General features: G+C 41.4%; 2 protein-coding genes across 3 annotated transcripts in view; both read left to right on the forward strand.

Moving 5' to 3' along the window:
* Positions 1-26,599, forward strand: part of LOC122691420 (putative protein ZNF720) — a 344,658-nt gene that overhangs the window by 44,664 nt on the left and 273,395 nt on the right. The gene's annotated exons all lie outside the window — the stretch shown is intronic.
* Positions 1-26,599, forward strand: part of LOC122692441 (putative protein ZNF720) — a 136,681-nt gene that overhangs the window by 44,264 nt on the left and 65,818 nt on the right. For both annotated transcript variants that reach the window (XR_006340655.1, XM_043900005.1), the window contains exons 3-5: positions 1,580-1,713; positions 5,534-5,660; positions 7,075-7,167. Coding sequence is in view for 1 of the 2 variants with exons in the window: in XM_043900005.1 (XP_043755940.1) it covers positions 1,606-1,713; positions 5,534-5,660; positions 7,075-7,167 (328 nt within the window). In the remaining variant the exon portion in view is untranslated. The remainder of the gene's footprint in view (positions 1-1,579; positions 1,714-5,533; positions 5,661-7,074; positions 7,168-26,599) is intronic.

Consider the following 26,599-nt stretch of genomic DNA (forward strand, 5'->3'; position numbering starts at 1 on the left):
GTTGCCATCTCTTCCTCCAGGGGATCTTCCAGACCCAGAGATCGAACCCACATCACCTCGATGACCTGTATCAGCAGGCAGATTCCTTACCACTCAGTCACCTGGGAATCTAGTAAGAAATATAGAAGAGATTGAAAAGGTCCATGATTACTGTGGGATTCAAAGGAGGGACTATGAATATCCTAAGTCTAGAGAACTTTCAGGACCATGAAATAATTTGTGTTCAACTGTCATGATGGACACACGTTATTAAACATTTATCTAGAGGTATGGAGTGCACATTCCTAAAACAGGAACAGAGGGTTAAACTAGAGAGTTTATCTATTTACTGCCCACGTAGATTCAGCAGTGGTAACAAATGCTCACTCTGGTGGGGAAAGCTAAGTAGGGAGATTGTCCACATGTGGGAACAACAGGTATATGGGAAATGTCTATACTATATTCTCAAATCTGCAGTGAAATAAATCTTTTACAAAGTTGGTACTGGTGAATGCAGACTGAATATTTTTTAGAATATATAATATGAGAAAGATGAATATGCATCTATCTTTAATTTTTCCTTGGTCATTATGCTTTAAAGATGTGGGAAAATAGAGCTCTCTAAATGAAGCAGACAACGACCTGTAGCAGTTGATTCATAAAACCTAGGAAAACACACAGGAAGTAAACCAACAACATTTTCAGGTGTTTATTCATGTTTAATGTAACGTATGACAACACCGATCATTACTTCCTTGGTTGGTCATCAGATAGCATTTAGGGCATTGTTTTCAGAGGCATTAGACTCCGCCCATATGCACTGTGAACCTAGTGTGTCCAGCTCAGTTCAGTTCAGTTCAGTCCAGGTGCTCAGTCGCCCTGGACTGCAGCTCGCCAGGCCTCCTGCTGCCCCTGGTTTCTTCTCCAAGAAAGCGGGGATGGAAGTGCCTCCAGGCTCTTGGTCTCTGAAGTTGGAGGTGAGACACCTGCAGAGAGGTGGTCAGAAAGCTAATCATTTTGTGAAAAGCTGTGTCCCCAGGCTGCAGAGGGGGGTGAACAAAACTAAGGACAGGGGAGACCTTTGGGAAGAATTCTGCAAGTAAAGCCTGGCAGGAACCCAAGACTCCCAGGTGATTCCCACCAAACACTCACCTCTCCCCTCCCAGCCCCCAAGGGTACAGGCAGGCTCTGGACCACCACACCCATCCTAGAAAGAGCCCCTCCCCAGGGAATCAGGTTGACCTTCTTTGTTTCTAGAAGTTCCCTCCCTAAACCCTCCCTTCCTGAGGTCTCAGGTGTGAGCTTTCCCCTCAGGGCTCTGAATGCGGGTCTTCCTCTTACATTTCTTTCACAACCCTCCTAGGGTGGGTCCGGTAGTACAGAAGGAGGGCCCACTGTCTCTCGAGAACTGTTCTCTGTAACTCGAAAAGGAAGGAGAAGAACTAGCCCAGACGATCTGCAAATAGTGTAGAGCACCAGGATGTGATTAGCATTATCAGGTTAGTCTTGATTCCCCACTACAGATTGGGAACACAGAAAGTCGAGGAGATCAGAAAAGGGTGAGGGAAACAGGAAAACTTTTTCTTCTCTTTCCCTGCAGCAGTTGCAGGTTAAACAGCTGCATGGATGCCTTTGAAGGTATTTTCTCAAGATGCAGATGTGAGTTTGCGACGTAACATCCCCAGAGAAGACGCAGAGCAGGAGGAAGAAGAGGAGGAAATGGCAGCTTCTCAGGTACGTGTCCTGTCCCGGGTGTGGGGCTGTGTCTGCTTTTCTTCCTGAAATGCCTGGACTGAGAACCTGCACACCTTTAGTTCTCTGCTTCTAACTTTTCTGCCTGCGTGTCTGTTATCAACTTCTTTATTTTTTCCTTTTCTTCTTATCATAGTGAAGCCTGGCTCTTTAGACCACTTCTTCCTTGAGTCCCAGAATCTTGTCTCTCTTGTGTGTATCCTGGCTTTCTACGGAGCATGATGAATTCTCAGCATGAATTAGCGACTTTCAACTGCTGAATATATTCCCTTTGTGAGAGGCACTGGTATCCAAGATTTGCACTGGGATGTGGTTCGGTGTTGGGATCTTAGGGAACTAGGGGAAATGCCATGATGAGTTTACATGGGGATGCAATTTCAGCTTTTTAGGAGTTAGAGAATGCCCTTATATATTGAATAAACTCAGTGATCCAGAATTTTTCACAAAATGCTCAGAAATAAAAAGAAAACTAGGAGATACTGTCCTCTGTAATGCTAAGACTTAGTAGTTAAACACATTGTTAGGTAGTTAGAATAGGGAAAAAGAGTCCAAAATGGCAGTGGCTAAAAGACCTGGAAGGGGAAGCCCGCGAAAATAGAACAAAGGATGGTCCTAGGGACTGGAGTGAGAACCTCAGGTAAAAGAAAAAACGCGCCTGCCTAGGCCCGATTTACATAAGACAGGCCCAGGGGCAGAGAAACAGATAAAAACAGGAGCCAAAGCCCTCTTCCTTCTCTCTCTCTCTCCCACTCGATGGGGCGATCTTCTTTTTGTGTCTTGGGATCGACATGTCCTCACAACTCAAAGATGGATTTTCCGGGTATTATCTAAATAAATAGAGCTGTAACACTGATTTATTTAAGAGCTATAACAGGGTCTGTCCTCCGAGAGCCGTGACCCACCAAGGGGCTTTAATGTCCGTAACTCCAAATTTTTGTTGTGACGAGACAAAGAACCGAGGAACATACACTTGCGTGACAACATTGTAAGGATACAAAACAGAGTAAGTATATATGAAATGAATTTTGCATAACACTGATATTTTTTATGTCAGGTTCAAGCTATAAATTCCTTATTTTTTTCCGAAATGCCCAGGTTCTGATAGTGCATCTTCCCTGTGATCCATTTACACCATGACAGATGATGTCCACTGGCTCTGGTGATTTCTCTGAGATTATCAGGCTATAGAGTTCATTTTTTTTCCCCCTCTGTCTTTAGACAAGGGAATGAGGAACATGTGAAAACCCTCAGTTAATGGAGACACTCCACATCTTCTTGGTTTCTCTTTGCTTCGGAAAATGAACACTCACTCACTGTGTTAAGGATAGATACTGGGTTTTGGGAGTGGGAGTTTTCATCACTCAAGCCCAAGTGTGATGTTTCCAGTACACTCCACGCTCATATCAGAGACAAAGTCTTACTCACATCTTTGAATTTTTTTATCAAAATATTTGCAACAATCTTATTGGTGCTAATGTGTTTTCACCTGTGTTGAATGTCTAAGATACAGCTCTATAAAATGATACAGTTTTTCAAGAAATTAAAGTTTCAGAACCAAGAGCTCTAATTTATCATATACCATTGTATATGTTTGCACCCTAGTGTATTTAAAATATACAAAGAATATCATCCACAAGTAGATGTATATATTTTAACCCATTAAAAAGAATCTCAATTTTATTGACATGAATATGAATGACTGAGCTGAACTGAACTGAACTTATTTTATTGACATGAATATCGATTTTATTGACATGAATATGAATGAACTCTGCTGAACTGAACTGAACTGAACATGAATCAGTTCAGTTCAGTCCAGTCGCTCATTCGTGTCTGACTCTTTGCGACCCCATGAACCGCAGCACTCCAGGTCTCCCTGTACATCACCAACTCCTGGAGTTTACCCAAACTCATGTCCATTGAGTCAGTGATGCCATCTAACCATCTCATCCTTTGTCGTCCCCTTCTCCTGCCTTCAATCTTTCCCAACATCAGGGTCTTTTCAAATGAGTCAGTTTTTCGCATCGGATGGCCAAAATATTGGAGTTTCAGCTTGAACATCAGTCCTTCCAATGAACTTCCAGACTGATTTCCTTTAGGATGGACTGATTGCATCTCCTTGCAGTCCAAGGGACTCTCAAGAGTCTTCTCCAACACCACAGTTCAAAAGCATCAATTCTTCTGTGCTCAGCCTTCTTTATAGCCCAACTCTCACATCCATACATGACTATTGGAAAAACCATAGCCTTGACTAGACGGACTTTTGTGGACAGAATAATGTTTCTTCTTTTTAATATGCTGTCTAGGTTGGTCATAACTTTCCTTCCAAGGAGTAAGCATCTTTTAATTTCGTGGCTGCAGTCACCATCTACAGTGATTTTGAAGCCACCAAAAATAAAGTCAGCCAGTGTTTCCACTCTTTCCCCATCTATTTGCTATGAAGTGATGGGACCAGATGCCGTCATCTTAGTTTTCTAATGTTAGCTTTTCCTTAATACTCTTAGACAGTATGTAGTCTCATTTTAATATATGTCTGTATGCAGGAAAATGTTAAAATTATTTTTTTCCCTTGTTTTGGTATTCTCCCCAGTTATATAAAGTTCTTCTTAAAAAAATACACGTATTTATGTTTGACTGAGTTGTGTCTTGGTTGTAGCCTGCAGAATCTTGAAGCCATGTGGGAGACTTTGTTGCAGCAGGCAAACTTTAGCTGTGGGTGTGGCATCTAGTTCTCTAACAAGGGACTGAACCCAGCCCCCTGACTTGGGAGCTAAGACTACCAGGGAAGACCCTAGAAAAACTCCTATACACTTTCTTTAATGTTGTCTCTGTGTATTTGTGTTTTACCAGTTAAATTTTAGTTCACATAAACTGAAGCAAAATTCAAGATCTGTCATTTAATGAATGTTTGACAAAATATTTGCAAAACGGTGGAACAACAATGTTGTTGATTTTATATTATTTATGTGATGCATTCAAGACCCTGTAAAAACTTTTAGAAAGACATATAGTATATACTAAATAGTTGAAAGGATTATTGCTGCTATGGGTACTATTGTATCAGACCTGTCAGTTTTGTGAAACACTTAAAATTCAATGTTAAGTATCAATTCTTACCTTAGCGGTCTATGTCTTTGCTATTCAAAACGGTCATTCATGTATCAGAATTTTCAATATTACTAGTTAAAATAAGCTTGTTAAAAATGTGGCACATTGGCCCCACTCCAGAATTCTTAGATCAGAGCATCATGCTTTTAAAAAATATTTCCTGTTTCCTTGATAAGGGGCTTCCCTGGTGGCTCAGATGGTGAAGAATCTGCCTGCAGTGTGGGAGCCCCGGGTCCAATCCCTTGGTGGGGAAGATTCCCCTGGAGAAGGAAATGGCAACTCACTGCAGTATTCTTGCCTGAAAAATCCCATGGACAGAGAAGCCTGGCATGCTACACTCCATGGGGTCTGAAAGAATCAGACATGACTGAGTGACTAACATGCTTTCCTTGATAGACAGTTTATCCTGGGTCACAGGAGTACAACTCTCAAAAATAGATAAGTGAGTGTTGATGTGATTCTTTTATAATTTTTCTTCCAGATCAGAATAGTTTTTATAGTGGTCTGTGGATCATGTCTCATTCTCTTTTCCTGGGGTTATAAATACTGTGGAACATACAGCAGTATAAAAATTATATTCCTGTGTAACACCAGACATTCTCCTAAATCAAAATGATTTCTCTTGCTGGTTTCATCTTGGGTCACATTAGGAAGTCTTCCCAGGTCCACGTGGCTCATGTCCTTTATATTTCAGGGGCTGCTGACATTCCAGGATGTGACCATAGATTTCACTCAAGAGGAGTGGGAATGCCTGGACCCCGGTCAGCGGGAATTGTACAGGGACGTGATGTTAGAGAACTACGGGAATCTGGCCTGCTTGGGTGAGGATCACTTGCTTCCATAATCCCTTATGTATCCTCAGGGTTTTGGTTCCTTCATTCTACAATGTTTCCTGGAATTTTCTGCTTTGTCCAGTAGAGGTTAAGATCCCTACTTTCCAGGGGAAAGTAACCTTCTTTCTTGATGTAACCTGTCTCCTTGTTGTTCAGTCGCTAAGTGATGTCCAACTCTTTGCGGTCCCGTGGAATGCAGCAAGCCAGGCTTCCCTAGCCTTCTTTAACTCCCAAAGTTTGCTCACATTCATATCCACTGAGTCAATAATGCTATTCAACCATCTCATCTTCTGCCATTCCCTCTCCTGCCCTCAATCTTTCCCAGCATCAGGGTCTTTTCCAATGAATTGGCTCTTCGCATCAGGTGGCCGAAGTATTGGAGCTTCAGCATCAGTCCTTCCAATGAATATTCAGGGTTGATTTCTTTAGGATGGACTGGTGTGATCACCTTGCTGTCCAAGGGACTCTCAAGAGTCTTCTCCAGCACCACAGTTCGAAGGCATCAATTCTTTGATGCTCAGCCTTCTTTATGTTCCAAATATCACATCCATACATGACTATTGAAAAAACCATACCTTTGACCTTTGTTGGCAAAGTGATGTCTCTGCTTTTTAATATGCTGTCTTTGTCATAGCTTTTCTTCCAAAGGGCAAGCATGTTTTAATTTTATGGCTGCAGTCACCATCTGCAGTAATTTTGGAGCCCACCCCTCTCCCAAAATTAAATTTGTCACTGTTTTCACTTTTCCCCTATCTATTTGCCATGAAGTGATGAGACTGGATGCCATGATCTTAGTTTTCTGAATGTTGAGTTTTAAGCCAGCTTTTTCACTCTCCTCTTTCACCCCCATCAAGAGCCTTTTTAGTTCCTCTTCAATTTGTGCCATTAGAGTGATATCATCTGTATATCTTAGGTTGTTGATATCTCTCCTGGTAATCTTGATTCCAGGTTGTGATTCATCCAGCCCAGCATTTCGCATGATGTACTCTGCATAGAAATTAAATAAGCAGGGTGGCCATGTACAGCCTTGATGTACTCCTTTCCCAATCTGCAACTAGTCAACTGTTCCATGTACAATTCTAACTGTTGCTTCTTGACCTGCATATTCTTCATTCTAGGTTGGTGGTAATTCTGTAAGTTCTGTGGTATCAAATAGTGCCACTCTCCTCTTAAAACCAGAACTCCACTACCTGCTTTTGCCTTAGTAGTACTTGAGCATAATATCAGAATCTGATTTTGATGCATTTGTCTTTTAAAGATGCTTCCAATAAACTATTTGGTGAAATCATTTTTTTTATGCTATTTTAACTTTCTACCTTGTCTTCTCTCTCACCTGAATACATATTGGATTGGAAATTGATGAATATCTCAGAAAACACACATTCCTTTTTCTGATGAACAGGTCTTGTGGTCTCTAAGCCGGACCTGGTCAAGTTTCTGGAGCAAATGAAGGATCCCTGGGATGTAAGGAGAATGGAGACAGCCATACACCCAGGTATGTGTCTTTGGATGAAGCAGATAAGTCAGGTGAGAGGGACAAGCATTGTGGAGGAAGTCATACTTTGTCGTGTGGTTTGAGAAAATCTGCTTCAGTGGAGACGATTTTGGATTAGCCTAGGTTTATTTCTGTCACTGTCATAGAGCGTCATCTCCTGACCCATTCCTGATTCTTTTTATCATTTGTGTATTTTTCTCTAGTGATTAATTTTCATACTTGCACTTAGAACCAAAATTCTTGTCTTGGCCTGGAACAACCTGCATGACCTGATAATTCGTCCATTTTGGGGAGGTTGTAGGAAATCTGCATGTTTCTGAGTAACTATATTAAGCCCTTTTAAAAGTGCTGATTCTGTCCCTAGTCAGAAGTGTGTGGGTGGAGCTATGAAAAAACTGCCAAACTTCTAGGAATACTGGGGACAGAGGTTTTTTGTTTTCTACCATATAATTTCCAGTGCACTGGAAACTACACATATGACCTTAGAAATAACATACTCAATTTCTTTCTTCACTGCATAAGACACCTCACTAAAATGAGAAAATGCAAATCTGAATTTTATGTTAAAGTTTCTCTTTTTTTATGTGAACTAACATTAAATGTGTTAAGTATATTTGTCCCAATTCATTAATGCTAAAATGCTTTAATATATTTATTTAACTCACAGAGTTTTTAAAGAGATTATTGACATGGGAGTTTAGAACATTTCCCACAGTGGTTTTTTCTGATTGTTCTCCACTATTAAGCTTATAGATTATATAGAGAAATCTTTAAGAAGAAATTTTTCTGTTCCAAAAATGCTATTTTACAATGTTATGTGAGGTTTGCTATACAGAAAGAATAAGTGATACATATACACATTTCCCTTCTTGAGGAGATTTCCTTCCCATCTAGGTCACCACAGAGCATTGAGTAGAGTTCCCTGTGTTCTCACCATATTTTTCAAGTCTCACTTCTCATGTGATTTGTTAAGAACTTTTACCTTATTAAATCTATCTTGTTTGTTGTGAAACATCCCAGGACTTTATCGTTTCTGCTATCTATTTCTGATTAGTTCTAGGTCAGTAGCATTTACTATTTTAGACTCTATTAGAACATGCTCAGATAACATGAGTGGTAAGTGGGTTAAATAATTAGTAGGCATTAGCATTTGTGAAAACATTTTGTTTGTAAATTTGATTACTTAAAGCAAAAATTAACCATTACACTGCTCAACTTCTCCTCGCTTCCTTGTTCCTGCAGGTTTCTATCTTGACTTCTCCTCTGCACCATACTCCTCTATCATCTCATCTTGTCCAATGTTCTGTGTTTGTGGTCTCTGTTCTGCAGGCTGCAGATCCTAGTTCCTCTTGCTATGGTGTTTGCTCCCTGGCGGGTGAGGTGGTCCTGAGACTTGTGCCCTTATGCCCTTGAGAGGGGGTTGATTGTTACTATTGTGATCAGAGCCTGCCCGGATCCTGAGGGCCCCTTCGCCTTTCCTCTGTGGCTGTCACTGTCTGTGGCGGGCTCTGCTTCCTGATTGGTGGAGCAGAGGTCCAGATCTGAAATGAGCTCTGCTCTGATCTGTGGTGCTGCTGATCTAGTGGAACTGGTGCACACCCCCTGGGAGGGAAGCCACTGAGTGTTGCTCCTCTGGGGATGTTCTCCTCAGAGAGTGCTCTGCATGTCATCTTTCATGTGCTGTGCGAGCTCTCGTGTGACCCTATGTAGGCATTGATCTTGGCCGCACCTCAACCATAGGTATGCTGGCACTTGACCCTGGTGTCTCTTAGATATTATTTTCACCAGGTCACCAGCAGAGATCCACTGTAGTCATATCCCAGGTGTACATTCATTGTGGAGCTGGACCCACTGTGGTGCTATGGGGGCAATGTAGACTGTGACCTGGCCCAAATGCCTCATGTGTGTGCCTACAAAGTCTACAGTTGCTAAAGCCAGACTGGTCTTGATTGCCAGAGCCTCATTTCCATCCAGATGTTCTGTTGGACTGAGTTTACCAAGCCAGTTGTGGGGTGTAACACCATGGTTTGTATAGATGCAAGGAGAGGTCTCAGCTTTTCTTGCTTAGTGGCAGGGCCTTGGGGCTCAGCTGTGGTTTCAGTACCACCTGTACATTGGGACCACCCACAGGCCTGTGCCCTGAACATTCCCCTGGAGCCCATGAGACTACCATGGTGGGGAGGAGGATGGGGAGGAGGAAGCAGCTGTGGAGGTCATGAGATCACCCACCTAGCTGCGAGCCATTCCTCATGTCTGGAGAGGCAGGGACAGGCACAGGGGCAGAGAGGTTGCAAGGAGGTTCTTCCCTTCGGGCATCACTCAGCAGCCCCGCTTTGCTTCTCTGGTGGTTCAGGCTTCCTCCGCAAGCATCCCATTTGCAGAGCTCCTCCCTCCCTCCCGTCCACTCAGGATGTCTCCTTATGGCCAACTGTAGTCCTCTACCTGGGTCTGCTCTCCGAAACCCACGTTCCAGCACCCAGCCCTTGTCTGCATCGGAGGACACCCTCTCAGGCTGGGTGGGCAGGGCAAGGGTCAGTACCCTGCGTACAGGTCTCACTCTGTCCTGCACGCTGGTTGCCGTGTTCTCTTCCCACAGAGGACGAGGCTCCCCTGTCTGTCCCAACTGAGCTTCCCCCAGTGAGGGTCTTCCCTGGATGTGGAGACCTCTCCTCTCTTCAGATCCCCCCAGGGTTGTGCGGGTCCCATCCGGCTTCTTTTCCTCTCCCCTTTCCTCCATCTCTCTCTTGTCCTACCTGGCTCAGCAGGGATCTTTCTTGTCCTTTCAGGTGTCCAAGTTCCTCTGCCCGTGTTCCTCAGGGCTCTGTGAGAATTTTTCCACTTCAAGATGTATTCTTGATGCTTTGGTGGAGAGAGATGAACTCCACGTCTTCCGAATCCTCTGCCATCTTGACTCCTTCTATCTCGGTTTTAGGCTTAATCTAGCCAAGTGTATGCCAATTTTATGTAAATTGTAAACTATATTCCCCAAGAATAGTAAGTAAAATAACTTATCATTTGGTATCTTTCAGCTGTGTCTTCTCACGACACCCAGGGTTTGAGGACCCAAAAGCCAGGCTTAGAAGATTTACTCCCAACAGCAAAGCTAGGAATATATGAAAGATTTCACCTTGCAAATTTACATTTAACCAACGACTGGGAATCTATGAGGGCATATAAAGAGCGGAGAGCATGTTATGATGGACACAACCAAGTTGGTTCTGTTTCCCATAAAGTAAACATTCCCATCAAAAGAAATCAAGGATGTGAATCAAATAAGGAAAAACCAATTTCAGGTGACCACTTTCAGTCATCAACATGTGCAGATAAGTGGATATTTGTCAGGAAAAATCCACATCATCTCTTGAAACATACATGTTCTCTGAAGGGAAATGAGGAAAATTTGGAAAGTCATCTAGTCTCTACTGCAAATACTCATTCAAACCTATACTCTGAGCATAGGTGTCTATTAAATATACATTCAAACATGTCTGGAAACGAGAAAGTTAAAAATGAAGGGGAAAATCCCAAATACAATCAATTTGAGGGATCCTTTAACAAGGGTTTCTTGTTCTTCAACCAGCAACTATTTTCTCCTTGTTGCAAAATCTGTAATGTTGAAAATAATGGGAGAGACCTTATTCAACCATCATTGGTCAATACATATGGAGGTATAATTAGTGCGGAACAACTTTCCAAGTGTAACAAAATGAGGAATGCTGTAAGCAGGAGCTCTACCCCCAACAAATACAAGCGTATACCTGATAGAATGAGAAGCTCTTCATGCAATGAAACAGGGCATAATGTTGACCAAGACTCATATCTCATGAAACAACAGGGACATCAATTTTCAGACAACAATTCTAAACATCATAAGTGTAGGAATATATTTTATCAAAGCTCAAATCTTACTATTAATACTTATAAGAATATGGATGTTGGAGAGAAGACTTATAATTGTTATGATTATGGTAAAGTTTTTAACCAGTCTCCAAAACTTATTCAACAGCAGAATATTCAGACTAAGTGGAAACATTGCAAGTGTAATACATGTGGAAAAGTCTTTAGTAACTCACCAAATCGAAGTAGACATGGGAAAATTCATACAGGAAGAAAATATTTCAAATGTATAGCATGTGGCCAAACCTTTAATCAGAGTTCCTATTTAACTGAACATCTGGGAATCCATGCTGGGAAGAAACTATACAAATGTACAGAATGTGAGAAAGTCTTTATCTGCTGTTCATGTGTTACTCAACATCAGCAAATTCACACTAGGGAGAGACCTTATAAATGTACAGACTGTGGCAAAGCCTTTATCCATTTTTCACTTCTTACTCGACATCAACGAATCCATTCTGGGGAGAGACCTTATAAATGTACAGCATGTTGCAAAGCCTTTATCCGTTATTCACTTCTTACTCGACATCAACGAATCCATACTGGGGAGAGACCTTATAAATGTACAGACTGTGGCAAGGCTTTTAAGCACAGTTCAAATTTAACTCAACATCACCGAATCCATACTGGGGAGAGACCTTATAAATGTACAGCATGTGGCAAGGCTTTTAAGCACACTTCAAATTTAACTCAACATCAGCGAATCCATACCGGGGAAAGGCCTTATAAATGTACAGACTGTGGCAAATCCTTTTCCCACAATTCAGGTCTTTCTCGACATCAGAGAGTTCATACTGCAGAGAAATGTTAGAAATGTAAGGAATGTGGCCGAGAATTTCATCACAGCCATCACCTCACTCACAATCAGAGAATACATACTGCAGAGAAACCCTAGAAATGAATCAGTGATAAAAAAAAAAATTTGGTCCTAAATATACAATTTTGAAAAAAACCAGAGTTTTCTTTGGAAAGGTACATGAATGAAATAGAAAAATGTAGAAAACTGCTTAATCAAACGTAACTCAGTACCAGACAATTCATACTAGAAAGCATTTCATTAGTACCACTTTTGTTGAATTACTCAAAGCAGAAACACTGTAGCAAGTATTCCATAAGTAAAACACATACAAAATTGATATGTTAGTATGGATCACAAGATGAAGGGGTGGATATTTGCAGAGGTATAATTATTATTAATGTATCCTTGTTTATGTTAATGTTATTTGAGATTATTAAGGAACGAAAAGGAATGTATTTCAACTCTCAAATTACTACATGCTGTGATTTGTTTCTACTGTATATATGAACTTCTGTTTTTGATGGTTGTTGCGCAATGGTAAGAGAAGCCCTTCTATATGAAGTGGGAATCATTTACATTTATTCTCCAATTTATAAGATTAAGAACACAGTCATGTTATATACACACTAAACCTCTGAATGGAGGTATTTCTCACTGATGTCAAACACCTCAGTGGTCACCATGATGTAAGTGATCAGGGAATAAAGTAAGACAGAAGTTTGCTCTAAGTTTTCAATAATTATGTCAGTTGCTTTTTAAGCATAAAACAAGGATAGTTCATGAAAATCTAAGGTATTTTTATAACAGCAACATAGAGAAATCATGCATATTATCTGGCAGGGTTGAAGTAAAGACACCTCTTCTATCTGATGTAAGTGTAGAAAATTCTGGAAAAGTCATATTAATATAATTAATGTCCATCCATGTTTAGTAAATTAGCCTCCATTTTGTAAACCATATCAATCACATTCTCAGATCATTTCATCAAAGAAACAGGACAGTTTTTAGAAGCTTGTAATGTGTATTTTAATCAAGGATCAAACAACAATTGTAAAAGGTTTTGTTCCACCTGTGCAAAATTAATGTATCTTAATAAAAGTGAATGGTTTTTCAGTGCGGCAATTGATGTGGAATGAATGAAGGGTTAACGCACCACCAGCATTAACCTCTCCCACCTATTTAAGGTTGCAGGAAAAGTAACCTAATGATAAACTATTTGAAGCACAGGGGGATGACATCTGTAGAAATTAGTTCCTTACTGCCATTAAACCTCTCATAACTTCATATGTTTCCCACCATTTCTACGTTGTATCTCCTCTTTCATTTTTATCTACTTGGACATCGTGGTGGTTCTAATAAGAAGGATCATACAGAGTACTGTTGAGAGCTCCCCTGAACTGCTCCATGCTGTTACTGCCTCAGCATCTGTCTGGGGAGCAGGCAGCCTGCAGGTCCTTGAACTCACACCAGCCAGTCCTGTGAGCACCTGCCCTAGATGACCCCTTCCTTGGGACCAGCAGTCTTGCTGAACCCCAGGGTCTACTGCACAGGCTCCCCTTCAGTGATACCCTCAGAGCTCACCAGAATCTTGCTCGACTTTCTTTGAATGGACCCCTCCACACTCAGCCTGTGGGACCCACAGCACATCACCCAGGGTCAGGTCTGAACCTCAAGTACTGGAAGTTTCTCTGCCTGGTTCTAGCCTTGACCTTCCTCAGGGGCCCTCAAGGCTTGCTGTGAATTCTCTGAGGACCTATAGTCATAAACTCACCTGCTGCAATTGTCCTTTGTTCTCCTGTTAGTTAAAACTTTTCAGGGGCTCATTTAAGCAAATGTAAGTTTAACAAAGTCACAAAAAGAATAATCAACAGCCATGATGGGAAAATTCTGAACCAAGATTTATAAAATCTTACCCTGTATCATTCTTAGCACATGTGTCTTGTAAGGCTTAAAGGAGCTGTTTTCTCATGGCTTTCACATACTTTGAAAGCAATATATAAATATCTGAAGATATATACATAATATGATTTATATAACACATTAAATACAAGATATAAATATCTGAAGTAAACATGTTAGCAATGAGAAACCCAAGAAAGAATATGTCAGTGTATGTGTATTCTTACATGTTTAACTTAGAGAATTTAAAAATGCTAGGTCAAAGCTGGTCATTTCAGAATTGCAGATGATTTATTAGAAACTATAAAACTTGTCAATTTGTTGATTAATCTACTTTTCATGGAATTCATTTCCTTAAATGTCAGTCGGTTATGTTTTTTAAGGAACTTCCACACTGTCCACCCAGGTGACTGCACCAGCTTACATTCCCTCCAGCAATGTAGGAGGTTCCCTGATCTCCAAGCCCCTTCAGCGTTTATGATATTATTCGTGGGCTTTTTGCTCATTGTTCTTCTGGCTGGCATGCCTTGATACATCCCTGTAGCTTTGTTCTGCATTTCTTATTCTTTAGCGGTGGTGAGCATCTTTCTTTTGCCTCCTTCCCATGGAAAAGAGCAAGCTGCCCCGCCCAGCCTCAGCAGCTGTGGGGCACAGGCTTAGTCTCCCCACAGCATGTGGAGTATTCCTGGACCAGGCATGAAGCCCTTGTCCCTTGCAGTCTCAGATGGATTCTCCACCACCGGGTGACCAGTCTGTTTAGCTTTTTTTCCTTTTGAGACATATATATATATTTATTTATTTATTGGAATATAATTGCTTTACAATGTTGTGCTAGTTTGTGCTGTATGATATCATCAATCAGCCGGAAGTATACGTAAATCTTCTCCCTCTTGGCCCTCCCTCCCGTGGTCTCCGTTTCACCCCTCTCCTCAGCACAGAGCACCAAGCTGCGCTCCCTGTGGTAAACAGCAGCTTCCCACCAGCTACCTATTTTAATCATCAGTTCAGTTCAGTTGCTCAGTCGTGTCTGACTCTTTCCGACCCCATGGAGTGCTGCACGCCAGGTCTCCCTGTCCATTACCAACTCCTGGAGCTTGCTCAAACTGATGTCCATTGAGTCAGTGATGCCATCCAACCACCTCATCGTCTGTCGGCCCCTTCTCCTCCCCCTTTCAATCTGTCCCAGCGTCAAGCTCTCTTCAAATGAGTCAGTTCTTCACATCAGATTGCCAAAGTATTGAAGTTTCAGCTTCAACATCACTCCTTCCAATGAATATCAAGACTGATTTCCTTTCGGATGGACTGGTTGGATCTCCCTGCAGTCCAAGGGACTCTCAGGAGTCTTCTCCAACGTTTTCCTCATGGTGGTGTATATATGTCAGTTGTACCCTTTCAATTGGTCCCCCTCTTCTTCTCCTGCTGTGTCCATGTCTGATCTCTATATTTGTGCAAATATTGCCTTAACAGATATGTATGGAATTTAAAATATGGTATTGATGAACTTATTTACTGAGCAGGAATATAGGCGCAGAGGTAGTTCTTAAGCTTTTGCATGTTAAGCTTTCAAGGCATAAAATACATTCCATACATTTTATGGCTGTAGCCATGTGTTCTGGAAAACAAACTGACTCAGAAGGACAATGCAGTGCAGTGGAGTGCAGTTTATTATACCGGTGGGGCCAAGGCAGAGTCTCCTCTTAGCCAAGGACCCCGAACAGTTTTTGTGAAAACTTTATATACCCTAAGTGTACTTGCTCAAACCCAGCTCCCCAAATTCCTTGAAACTAGTCTGGAGAAGGTAAAAGAGAGATAGGATCAAAGTTAACCCATGATTCATGTGTCACATGACTAAATAAACAGTGGATATTTATCAACAGTCCTGTGGTCATATCCCAATAAACAGAATGGAATTTACCACTTTCTTCTGTTACAGAGATAATTAACATATTGTTTTAGGCAACAGAGTCCTAGTACAAGTACTGAGGCTTTTGGGGCGGGGGTGGGGGGTGGGGCGGGGTGGGATCTGATTTTCCTTTGGTGTGCCATTCCTACAGACACCGGGGCGCAAAGTAAAGAGTCCACTGGGAGGGTGACCGTGCGTGTAGCCTAATGCTCACAGCCTGGCCTAAGACAGAGTCCAGCTCTCTCTGTTTCCTCCTTCATTACTAAGTGAAAGAAGCCCATTTGAAAATGCTACAAAAAGTAGGATTTTTACAATATGGCTTTTTGGTGTAGGTAAATGTTCATATGTGCTCAGTTGTGTCTGAGTATCTGTGATCCCAGGGGCTGTAGCCTGCCAGGCTCACATCTGTCCATAGATTTCCCAGGAAAGGATACTGGAGTGGGTTGCCATCTCTTCCTCCAGGGGATATTCGTGACCCAAGGGTTGAACCTGCATCACCTGGATGTCCTGCATCGGCAGGGAGATTCCTTACCACTCAGTCACCTGGGAATCTAGTAAGAAATATAGAAGAGATTGAAAAGGTCCATGATTACTGTGGGTTTTGAAGGAGGGACTATGAATATCCTCAGTCTAGAGAACTTTCCAGACCATGAAATAATTTGTGTTAAACTGTCATGATTGACACATGTTACTAAACATTTATCTAGAGGTATGGAGTGCACATTCCTAAAAGAGGAACACAGGGGTAGACTAGAGAGTTGATCTATTTACTGCCCATGTAGATTCATCAGTGGTAACAAATGCTCACTCTGGTGGGGAAAGCTAAGTAGGGAGATTGTCCACATGTGGGAACAAGAGGTATATGGGAAATGTCTATACTTTATTCTGAATTCTACTGTGAAATAAATCTTCTACAAACTTGGTATTGGTGAATGCAGACTGAATATTTTTTAGAATATATAATATGAGAAAGATGAATATGCTTCTATCTTTAATTTTTCCTTGGTCATTATGCTTTAAAGATGTGGGAAAATAGAGCTCTCTAAATGGAGGAGACAATGAACTGGAGCAGTTGATTCATAAAACCTAGAAAAACACACACAGGAAGTAGAGCAGCAACATTCTCAGGTGTTAAATCATGTTTAATGCAACTTATCAGAACACCGAACATTACTTCCTTGGTTGGTCATCAGATAGCATTCAGGGCATCATTTTCAGTGGCGTTTGGCTCCGCCCAAACGCACTGTGAACCTAGCGTGTCCTGCTCACTTCAGTTCAGGTCAGTCGCTCAGTCGCCCTGGACTGCATCTCGCCAGGCCTCCTGCTGCCCCTGGTTTTCTCTCCAAGAAATTGGGGATGGAAATGCCTCCAGGCTCCTGGTCTCTGAAGTTGCAGGTGCCACGCCTGCAGAGAGGTGGTCACAAAGCAAATCATTTCGTGAAAACCTGTGTCCCCAGGCTGCAGAGGGGGGTGAAAAAAGCTAAGGACAGGGGAGACCTTTGGGAAGAATTCTGCAAGTAAAGCCTGGCAGGAACCCAAGACCCCCAGGTGATTCCCACCACTCACTCACCTCTCCCCTCCCAGCCCCCAAGGGTACAGGCAGGCTCTGGACCACCACACCCATCCTAGAAAGAGCCCCTCCCCAGGGAATCAGGTTGACCTTCTTTGCTTCTGGAAGTTCCCTCCCTAAACCCTCCCTTCCTGAGGTCTCAGGTGTGAGGTTTCCCCTCAGGGCTCTGAATGGGGGTCTTCCTCTTACGTTTCTTTCACAACCTTCCTAGGGTGGGTCAGGTAGTAGAGAAGCAGGGTCCACTGTCTCTCGTGAACTGTTCTCTGTAACTTGAAAAGGAAGGAGAAGAACTAGCCCAGACAATCTGCAAATAGTGTAGAGCACCAGGATGTGATTAGCATTATCAGGTTAGTCTTGATTCCCCACTACAGATTGGGAACACAGAAAGTCGAGAAGGAGCTCAGAAAAGGGTGAGGGAAACAGGAAAACTTTTTCTTCTCTTTCCCTGCAGCAGTTGCAGGTTAAAGAGCTGCATGGATGTCTTTGAAGGTATTTTCTCAAGATGCAGATGTGAGTTTGTGACGTAACATCCCCAGAGAAGACGCAGAGCAGGAGGAAGGAGGAAATGTCAGCTTCTCAGGTACGTGTCCTGTCCCGGGTGTGGGGCTGTGTCTGCTTTTCTTCCTGAAATGCCTGGACTGAGAACTTGCAGACCTTTAGTTCTCTGCTTCTAACTTTTCTGCCTGCGTGTTTGTTATCAAGTTCTTTATTTTTTTCCTTTTCTTCTTATCTTAGTGAAGCCTGGCTCTTTAGACCACTTCTCCCTTGTGTCCCAGAATCTTGTCTCCCTTGTCTGTATCCTGGCTTTCTATGGAGCATGATGAATTCTCAACATGAATTAGCGACTTTCAACTGGTGAATATATTCCCTTTGTGAGAGAGAAACACGGAGAGACACTGGTATCCGAGATTCCTATTGGGATGTGGTTCGGTGTTGGGATCTTAGGGAACTAAGGGAAATGCCATGATGAGTTTACATGGGGATGCAATTTCAGCTCTTTAGGAGTTAGAAAATGCCCTTATATATTGAATAAGCTCAGTGATCGAGAATTTTTCAGAAAATGCTCAGAAATAAAAAGAAAACTAAGAGATACTGTCCTCTGTAATGCTAAGACTTACTAGTTAAAACACAATGTTAGGTAGTTAGAGCAGGGAAAAAGAGTCCAAAATGGAGGTGGCTAAAAGACCTGGAAGGGAAAGCCCGCGAAAATAGAACAAAGGAAGGTCTGAGGACTGGAGTGAGAACCTCAGGTAAAACAAACAATTTTTTTTCTTTGTTTACATAAGATTTACATAAGACAGACCCAGGGGCAGAGAAACAGATAAAAAGAGGAGCCAAAGGCCTCTTCCTTCTTCCCTTCGTCTCTCTCTCCCGAGCTATGGGGTTATCATTTTTTGAAACATACACGTTCTCTGAAGGTGAATGTGGAAAATCTGGAAAGTCATCCAGTCTCTACTGCAAATACTCATTCAAACCACTCTGAACACAGGCTTCAATTACACATACATTCAAGCACGTCTGAAAACCAGAAATTTAAAAATGATGGGGAAAACTCACAATATAATCAATTTGAGGGATCTGTGAGCAAGGGGTCATTATTCTTCCACCAACTGACAATTTCTCTCTGTTCCAAAATGTGTAATGTTGATAATAATGGAAAAGAGTTAATCCCACCATCATTGTTCAATACTCATCATGATATGGTTAATATGGAACAACTTCTCACATGTAATAACACGAATCAGGCCTTAAGCAAGAGCTCTACCCCCAATAATTACAAGAATATTTACGATGGAGTGAGAAGCTATTCATGCAATGAAACTGGATCTAAAATTGAACAAGACTCTAACCCTATGAAACATCAGGGACCTCAATCTTCAGACAAGGATTCTAAAAATAGTACATGTAGGAATATCTTTTATCAAGCATCAGGTCTTCCACTAAAGAAGAGTACACATACAGGAGAGAAGACTTATAATTGTGAATATAGTGATAGTTCTAATCAGTCTTCAAATCTTACTCAACAGCAGAATATTCAGGATCCGCAGAAAAGTTACAAGTGTAAGAAATGTGAGAAAGCCTTTACTAACTCATCCAGTCTAAGTAGACACAGGAAAATTCATTCAAGATGGAAACCTTTTATAGGTACATATAAATGTACAAAGTGTGGCAAAGCCTTTAATCAGAAGTCAAATCTTACTCAGCACCAGAGAATTCATACTGGAGAGAATGAATAAATTCTCTTATAAATGTAATCCTTATAAATGTAAGGATTGTGGCAAAGAATTTAACCAGTGCTCAGGTCTCACTTACCATCAGAAAATTCATACTGGAGACAAGCCTTATAAATGTAAGGATTGTGGCAAAGCATTTAGACAGCACTCATGTCTTACTAAACAGCAAGTAATCCATACTGGAGAGAAATCTTATAAATGTAAAGAATGCAGAAAAGCCTTCAGTCACTACTCAACTCTTACTAAACACCAGCGAATTCATACTGGAGAGAAGCCTTATAAATGTAAGGATTGTGGCAAAGAATTTAACCAGTGCTCAGGTCCTACTTACCATCAGAGAATTCATACTGGAGAGAAACCTTATAAATGTACAGAATGTGGGAAATCCTTTAGTCAGAACTCAACTCTTACTCAACGCCAGTGAATTCATACTGGGGAGAGGCCTTATAAATGTAAGGATTGTGGCAAAGACTTTAGCAAGCACTCAGGTCTTACTTACCATCAGAGAATTCATACTGCAGAGAAACCTTATAAATGTAAAGAATGCGGAAAAGCCTTCGGTCACCACTCAAGTCTTATTCAACACCAGCGAATTCATAACGGAGAGAAACCTTACAAATGTAAAAAATGTGGAAAGCCTTTATCAAGAACTCACATCTTACTCAACATCAGAGAATTCATACTGGAAGAAAAACCTTATAAATGTAAGGAAAGTGGCAAAGGCTTTAACCAGAGCTCTCACCTTACTAAACATCAGAAAGCACGTACTGGAGAGAAACTCTAGTAATAAAATAAGTGATGGAAGAGGTTTGTCCTAAACATACACTTCAGAAAATACAGGACGGTTTATTTAAGAAAGATAAGAAATGACATAAAACAATGTAGAAAAGTATTTAAAGAAAGTTAAATCTAAATAAATACCAGATATTGCACACTAGAAAAAGTGAAAGTTGCTCAGTTGTGTCCAACTCTGCAACCCCAGGGACTGTGTCCATGGAATTCTCCAGGCCAGAATACTGGAGTGGGAGGTGGATTCTTTACCAACTGAGCTTTCAGGGAAGCCTGCACACTAGAAAGCATTTCATCAATCCTGTTTTTTGAAGTTCTCTTCAGGAGAAGTATTGTAGATAGTAATCCATAGTTAAAACATAGAAAATTGATATGTTAGTATGGATCACAAGATGAAGGGTTGGTATTTAGAAATGTACAAATATTAGCAATATATCTTTGCTTATATTGACACGATTTGTGATTATTTGAAAACCAAGATATGCTATTGAACTCTCAAATTACTCCATGCTGCTATGCTTCATTTTTAGTGTGTATGCAAAGTTACATTTTTGATGATTGCTACTCAAAGATGAGAGAAGGCCATCTATCCTAGAGAGAAGTCATTTATATTTATTCTCCATTAGGAGATTAAGGACACAGTGATGTAGCATGTACACTGAACATTTAAATGGAGGTGTTAGTCATTCTTGTCAAACATCCCTATAGGTCACCATGAAGTAAGTGTCCAGGGAGTAATTCCACATATTAAAGTAAGATGCACATTTTCAATAGTTATGTCACTTGCATTTTAAGGAAAATACACTGACAGTTCACTGAACTCTTGATGTAGCTTTATAATATCAACAGATGTCATGAATATTAGTTGACATGTTTCAAATAAAGATACCTCTGATACCCTAGAAATGTATGGAAACCCTTCTCAGAAAAGTCATGTAATTAGTGTACATCTTGTTTCATTTGTAAATGATTAGCCTCCATTTTGTAACCGTAGAAATCACAGTTCTGAGATCATTGTATCAGAGGAATGAATATCGTTGTTTATGCTTGTAATCTGTATTTAATCAGTTACACAGTGGATTGGAAAAGGTTTTATTCTTTCTATGTGTGATAGTACATGTTAATAAAACTGATGGTTTCTTGTGATAAAGCCGGAATGTAATGAATGAAGTGTCAACCTACCGATTTAAGGTTGCAGGGAAGAATACCTAACAATAAACTCTTTGTTAGCACAGAGGGATGATATCTGTAACAATTAGTTTCCTTACTGCCTTTACGCCTCAAATAATTGGATATTTCCCATCATTTCTCCTTTGTACTTTCCCCTCCTCTCTGTAACTGCTGGGACATTGTGATGGTTCCAATAAGGATTATACAGAGTACTGTTGAGTGCTCCCCTGAACTGCTCCATGCTGTTGCTGCCTCAGCATCTGTCTGGGGAGCAGCATCTGCAGGTCCTTGAACTCACACCAGCCAGTCCTGTGAGCACCTGCTCTAGACAACCACCCACCTTGTGATCAGCAGTCTTGCTGAACCCCAGGTTCTACTTCACAGGCTCCCCACTTCAATGCCACCCTCACAGTGCTCACCAGATTCCTGCTCCCCTTGGTTTGAATAGACCCATCCACACTCAGCCTGGGGAGCCCACAGCACTTCACCCAGGGTGTCTTATAAAGGCCTGAACACCAAGTACTGGAACTTTCTCTGCTTGGTCCTAACCTTGACCTAAGAAATTCCTGCCCTAAACCCTCCCCTTCTGAGAGGTCTCAGCTGTGCTGAGTGTGAGGGCTGAAGCTCAGGGCTCCTGAGTGTGGGTCTTGGGGGAGAAGCATCAGAACAAACAGAATTTGCTAAAGACTCATTTCATGGCCCCACTTCAGACCTGCAGATTCATAACTTCTTAGGGTGGGGACCTGACCTCGAGGGGCTCATATTCACTGAAGTGGTTCAGAAAGAATCTTTTAAGTGGTTTCAACCTGGTTTGCTATCAATATCACATGACCAGTGTTAAGGGATAGCCTCCCCGGTGCCCTCCCCACAGAGTGCTCTCGGTCCTGTGGGAGCATCAGTGTGGTGTGTAGGAAGTGCTCCAGGGGATTCTAAGGGGAGGCCCGGGATAAGGACGCGGCTCCTGGTGCATTTGTGAGAGCTGAGGCCCGCTTTCAGTCCAAGAAGAGGCCGCAGGGTTGGTCTAGCTGGATTTGGACCGGGAAGTCAACTCACATCATCTGTGTGAGCAGAGGGTTAGGAGTTCTCTATGGGGAGAGAACAATCAAGAAATTAGTTCACAGACTGGTCTCCAGGTAGGAAGTGATTGTTCCTGAATCTCTCCTGAGACAGAGGACAGGAGAGGTGAGTCTTTTCAGCTTTTCAAGGTCCTTCTGTCTGTAGTGGTGAAGTAGTTGCAGGTTTAAGAGCTGTGCGGATGCCTTTGAAGGTATTTTCTCAAGATGCAGAGATACGTTCGCTGCATAACATCCCCAGAGAAGACGCAGAGCAGGAGGAAGAAGAGGAGGAGATGGCAGCTTCTCAGGTACATGTCCTGTCCTGGGTCTGGGTCTGTGTCTGCTTTTCCTCCTGAAATGCCTGGACTGAGGGAACCTGCAAACCTTTAGTTCTCGGCTTCTAAGTTTTCTGCCTGGGGCGTTTGTTATCAACTTCTTATTTTTTCCTTTTCTTACCATAGTGAGGACCGGCTCTTTAGACCACTTCTCCCTTGTGTCCCAGAACCTTGTCTCCCTTGTCTGTAGGGAGCATGATGAATTCTGGCTTTCTATAGAGCATGATGAATTCTCAACCTGAATTAGTGACTTTCAACTAGTGAGAATATTCCCTTTGTGAGAAATAAACATGGGGAGGCATAGGTTCTGAGATTCCCATTGGCATGTGGTTCAGTCTTGGGATCTTAGAGAAGTAGGGGAAATTAGTGATGAATTTACATGTATATGCAACTTCAGACATTTAGAACAGGATTAAGAAATTGTCCTTTATGAACAGAATTACTGCAGTGGTCCAGAGTTCCACAGGAAGTTTGGGGGAAAGAAGGAGAAAAGTATGAGAGAGTGTTCTCCACATTGGCAGGAAGGACTCACTCTTAAGTGTAGCCTTAGGATACAGAACATGGAAGTTATGTAAGAAGAGAATTTTGCATAAAACTGGTATTTTCAGGATTCAGATCACTGCTAACATTTATCCCATTACACCTCACGTTTTCTGGTTCAGGTGCTTCTGTGATACTGCAACTGGGATGTTCTTGCTTTCTGTCATTAAAATGGATTTTTGAAAGATTTAGTGAGGGATGTGTATAAGCTGACAAAATTAATGTAGCAAACCACACCTTCTTAGTTCTGTTTGCTTTGGAAAATGAACACTCACCTGTGTTTAGTAAGGTTCTTGCTTTTGGGGAATGGAGGTTTTCATCACTCAAGCCCAGGTCTGATCATTTCCGTTAATAATATACTCTGTGCTCATTTTCCAGACAGAAATCTTATCACATCTTTGTGTTTTCTACAATATTTACAAGAATGTTATTACTTATGTATGTTTAACTGTTAAATCTAAAATATGATTCAACACACATGATAGAGATTTTCAAAGGAATAAAAGATTCAGAACCAAGAGCTCTAATTTATTTTATGTCTTTGTGTTCTTGCACTGTAATGTATTTTAAAAATATAGATTATTGCCACAAATAAATTATAAGATTTAAGCACAGAAATCTACTCCTGATTTTATAAACATGAATAATTTTTCTCCCAAATAGTGTATGGTTGTGTGCATGAAAATGTTAACAGTATATGACATTTTTTCTGTTTTTGATATTTTTGCCAGTTACCTCAACTGGTAAAACATCCATTAGAGTGGTCTCTGTGTTCAGTTCAGTTCAGTCGCTCAGTCAGGTCTCTGTGTTGACTTAATTCTTTTTACATAAAATTGAGCTCAGATCCATTGAAGTAAATCCCAAGCTCTACCATTTTCTGAATATTTGATCAAATATTCCAAACCATTTTGAAGAGCAATATTTTTTATCTAAAATTATTTATATGGCTCATTCAAGGTTAAAAAAATAAAAAACTGTTAGAAAGTTCTATAGTTCAAAAATAGGCAAAAAGATTGTTTTCTCTGCTTACTAATCTATTAAACCTGTAAAATCTGTAAAGTGCATAAAGTTCAATAATAACTATGAATTCTTACCTGGCTCTTTTCAGTTCAGTTCAGTTGCTCAGTTGTGTCCGACTCTCTGCCACCTCATGGACTGCAGCACACCTTACAATCACCAACTCCCGGAGCTTACTCAACCATACGTCCGTTGAGTCAGTGATGCCATCTAACCATCTCATCCTCTGTCATCCCCTTCTCCTCCCGCCTTCAACCTTTCCCAGCATCAGGGTCTTTTCAAATGAGTCCGTTCTTCACATCAGGTGGCCAAGGTATTGGAGTTTCAGCTTCAGCATCAATCCTTCCAATGAATATTCAGGACTGATCTCCTTTAGGATGGACTGGTTGGATGTCCTGGGGACTCCCAAGAGTCTTCTCCAACACCACCGTTCAAAAGCATCAATTCTTTGGCACTCAGCTTTCTTTATAGTCCAACTCTCACATCCATATATGACTGCTAGAAAAAACATAGCTTTGACTAGACAGACCTCTGCTGACAAAGTAATGTCTCTGCTTTTTTATATGCTGTCTAAGTTGGTCATAGTTTTTTCTTCCAAGGAGTAAGCGTTTTAATTTCATGGCTGCAGTCACCATTTGCAGTGATTTTGGAGCCCAAAACAATAAAGTCTCTCACTGTTTCCATTGTTCCCCCATCTATTCGCCATGAAGTGATGAGACTGGATTCCATGGCTATCGGCCATGGCTCTTTGACCTCCGAGCTATTCACAATGGCCATTTATCAACCAGACATTTAGTTAAAACTAAGCTTGTTCAAGATGAAAAACTGTGGCCCCACCCTAGAATTCTTGACTCACAATGTGCTTTTAAAAAAATTCCTGCTTTGATTGATATTTATCCTGTGGAACACAAGGAAAATCCTCAAAAATAAATATGCCTCTGTTGATCACATTTAATAGTTTTTCTCCCAGATGAATGAATGAATCATAGTCTCTCAGTCATGTCCCACTCTTTGTGACCCCATGGACTATATAGCCTGCCAGGTTCCTCTCTCCATAAGATTCTCCAGGCAAGAATACTGGAGTGGGTTGCCATTTCCTTCTCCAGGGATCTTCCCAACCGAGGGATCGAATCCAGGTCACCCGCATTGTGGACAGATTCTTTACCGTCTGAGCCAGTAGGGAAGTCAAAGTGGCTTTGTGGATCATATGTCATCCTGTTTTCTTCAGGTTAGAAATATGGTAGCGCATATTGCTATATAAAAAAGTATATTATTGTATAACATCAGACACTCTTCTCATTGAAAAACTAGTTCTCTGAACTTGCTGTTTTCATCTTGGGTCACATAAGGAAGTCTTCCCACAGTCACATGGCATATGTACTTTGTATTTCTGGGACGGCTGACATTCCAGGGTCTGGCCATAGACTTCACTCAAGAGTGAGAGAGTCAGTTCCAAAAAAAAAAAAAAAAAAAAAAAAGAAAGAAAAGAAAAAGAGAGAGTCAGTTCCCAGGCAGGTTGATAAGAAGTCCGAGGGTCCCCAAGGAGAGAGGGGTCTGGAATTCTCAAGGAAGAGGAAAGGACAAACTTTTTTGTCTACATTCCTTAGTCTTCATCAATTACATAACTCAGTTTAAACTGTACTAGGGATTATACAACAACACTGTATCCTGCTTGAGGACAGTTTCTCTTTCCTGAAAAACCTTCTGGCTAATCCTGTTATCTTAAAATGTAAATTATGGGAGTGGGTCTAGTAAGACCTTTACAACCTCCAGACATTCTTTTGATTCATTGTGATGACTAATTAAAAGGTATATAACTTCCTTGCCAACACCAGCGAGTGGGCACTCTTTCTGCCCCCTTCTGATGTCTATTTCAGACGCTTTCTCTACCTCTTTTATACTTTAATAAAACTCTATTACACAAAAGCTCTGAGTGATCAAGCCTCATCTCTGGCCCCAGATAGAATTCTTCTTCGGAGGCCAAGAATCCTGGCATCTTCTGTGGTTCAGCAACAACCTTTCAAGAGGAGCGGGAATGCCTGGACCTCGGTCAGTGGAAATTGTCCAGGGATGTGATGTTACAGAACTACTGGAACCTGGCCTGCTTGGGTGAGGATAGCTTCCTCCCAGAATCCCTTATCTACCCTCAGGGTTTGGGGTCCTTCACTTGTAGAATGTCTCCTGGAGGCTCCTGCATCCCACGATCTCTGCTATTGAGGAATAA

Source organism: Cervus elaphus, chromosome 4 (assembly GCF_910594005.1).
Source record: "Cervus elaphus chromosome 4, mCerEla1.1, whole genome shotgun sequence".
Classification (NCBI taxonomy): domain Eukaryota; kingdom Metazoa; phylum Chordata; class Mammalia; order Artiodactyla; family Cervidae; genus Cervus; species Cervus elaphus.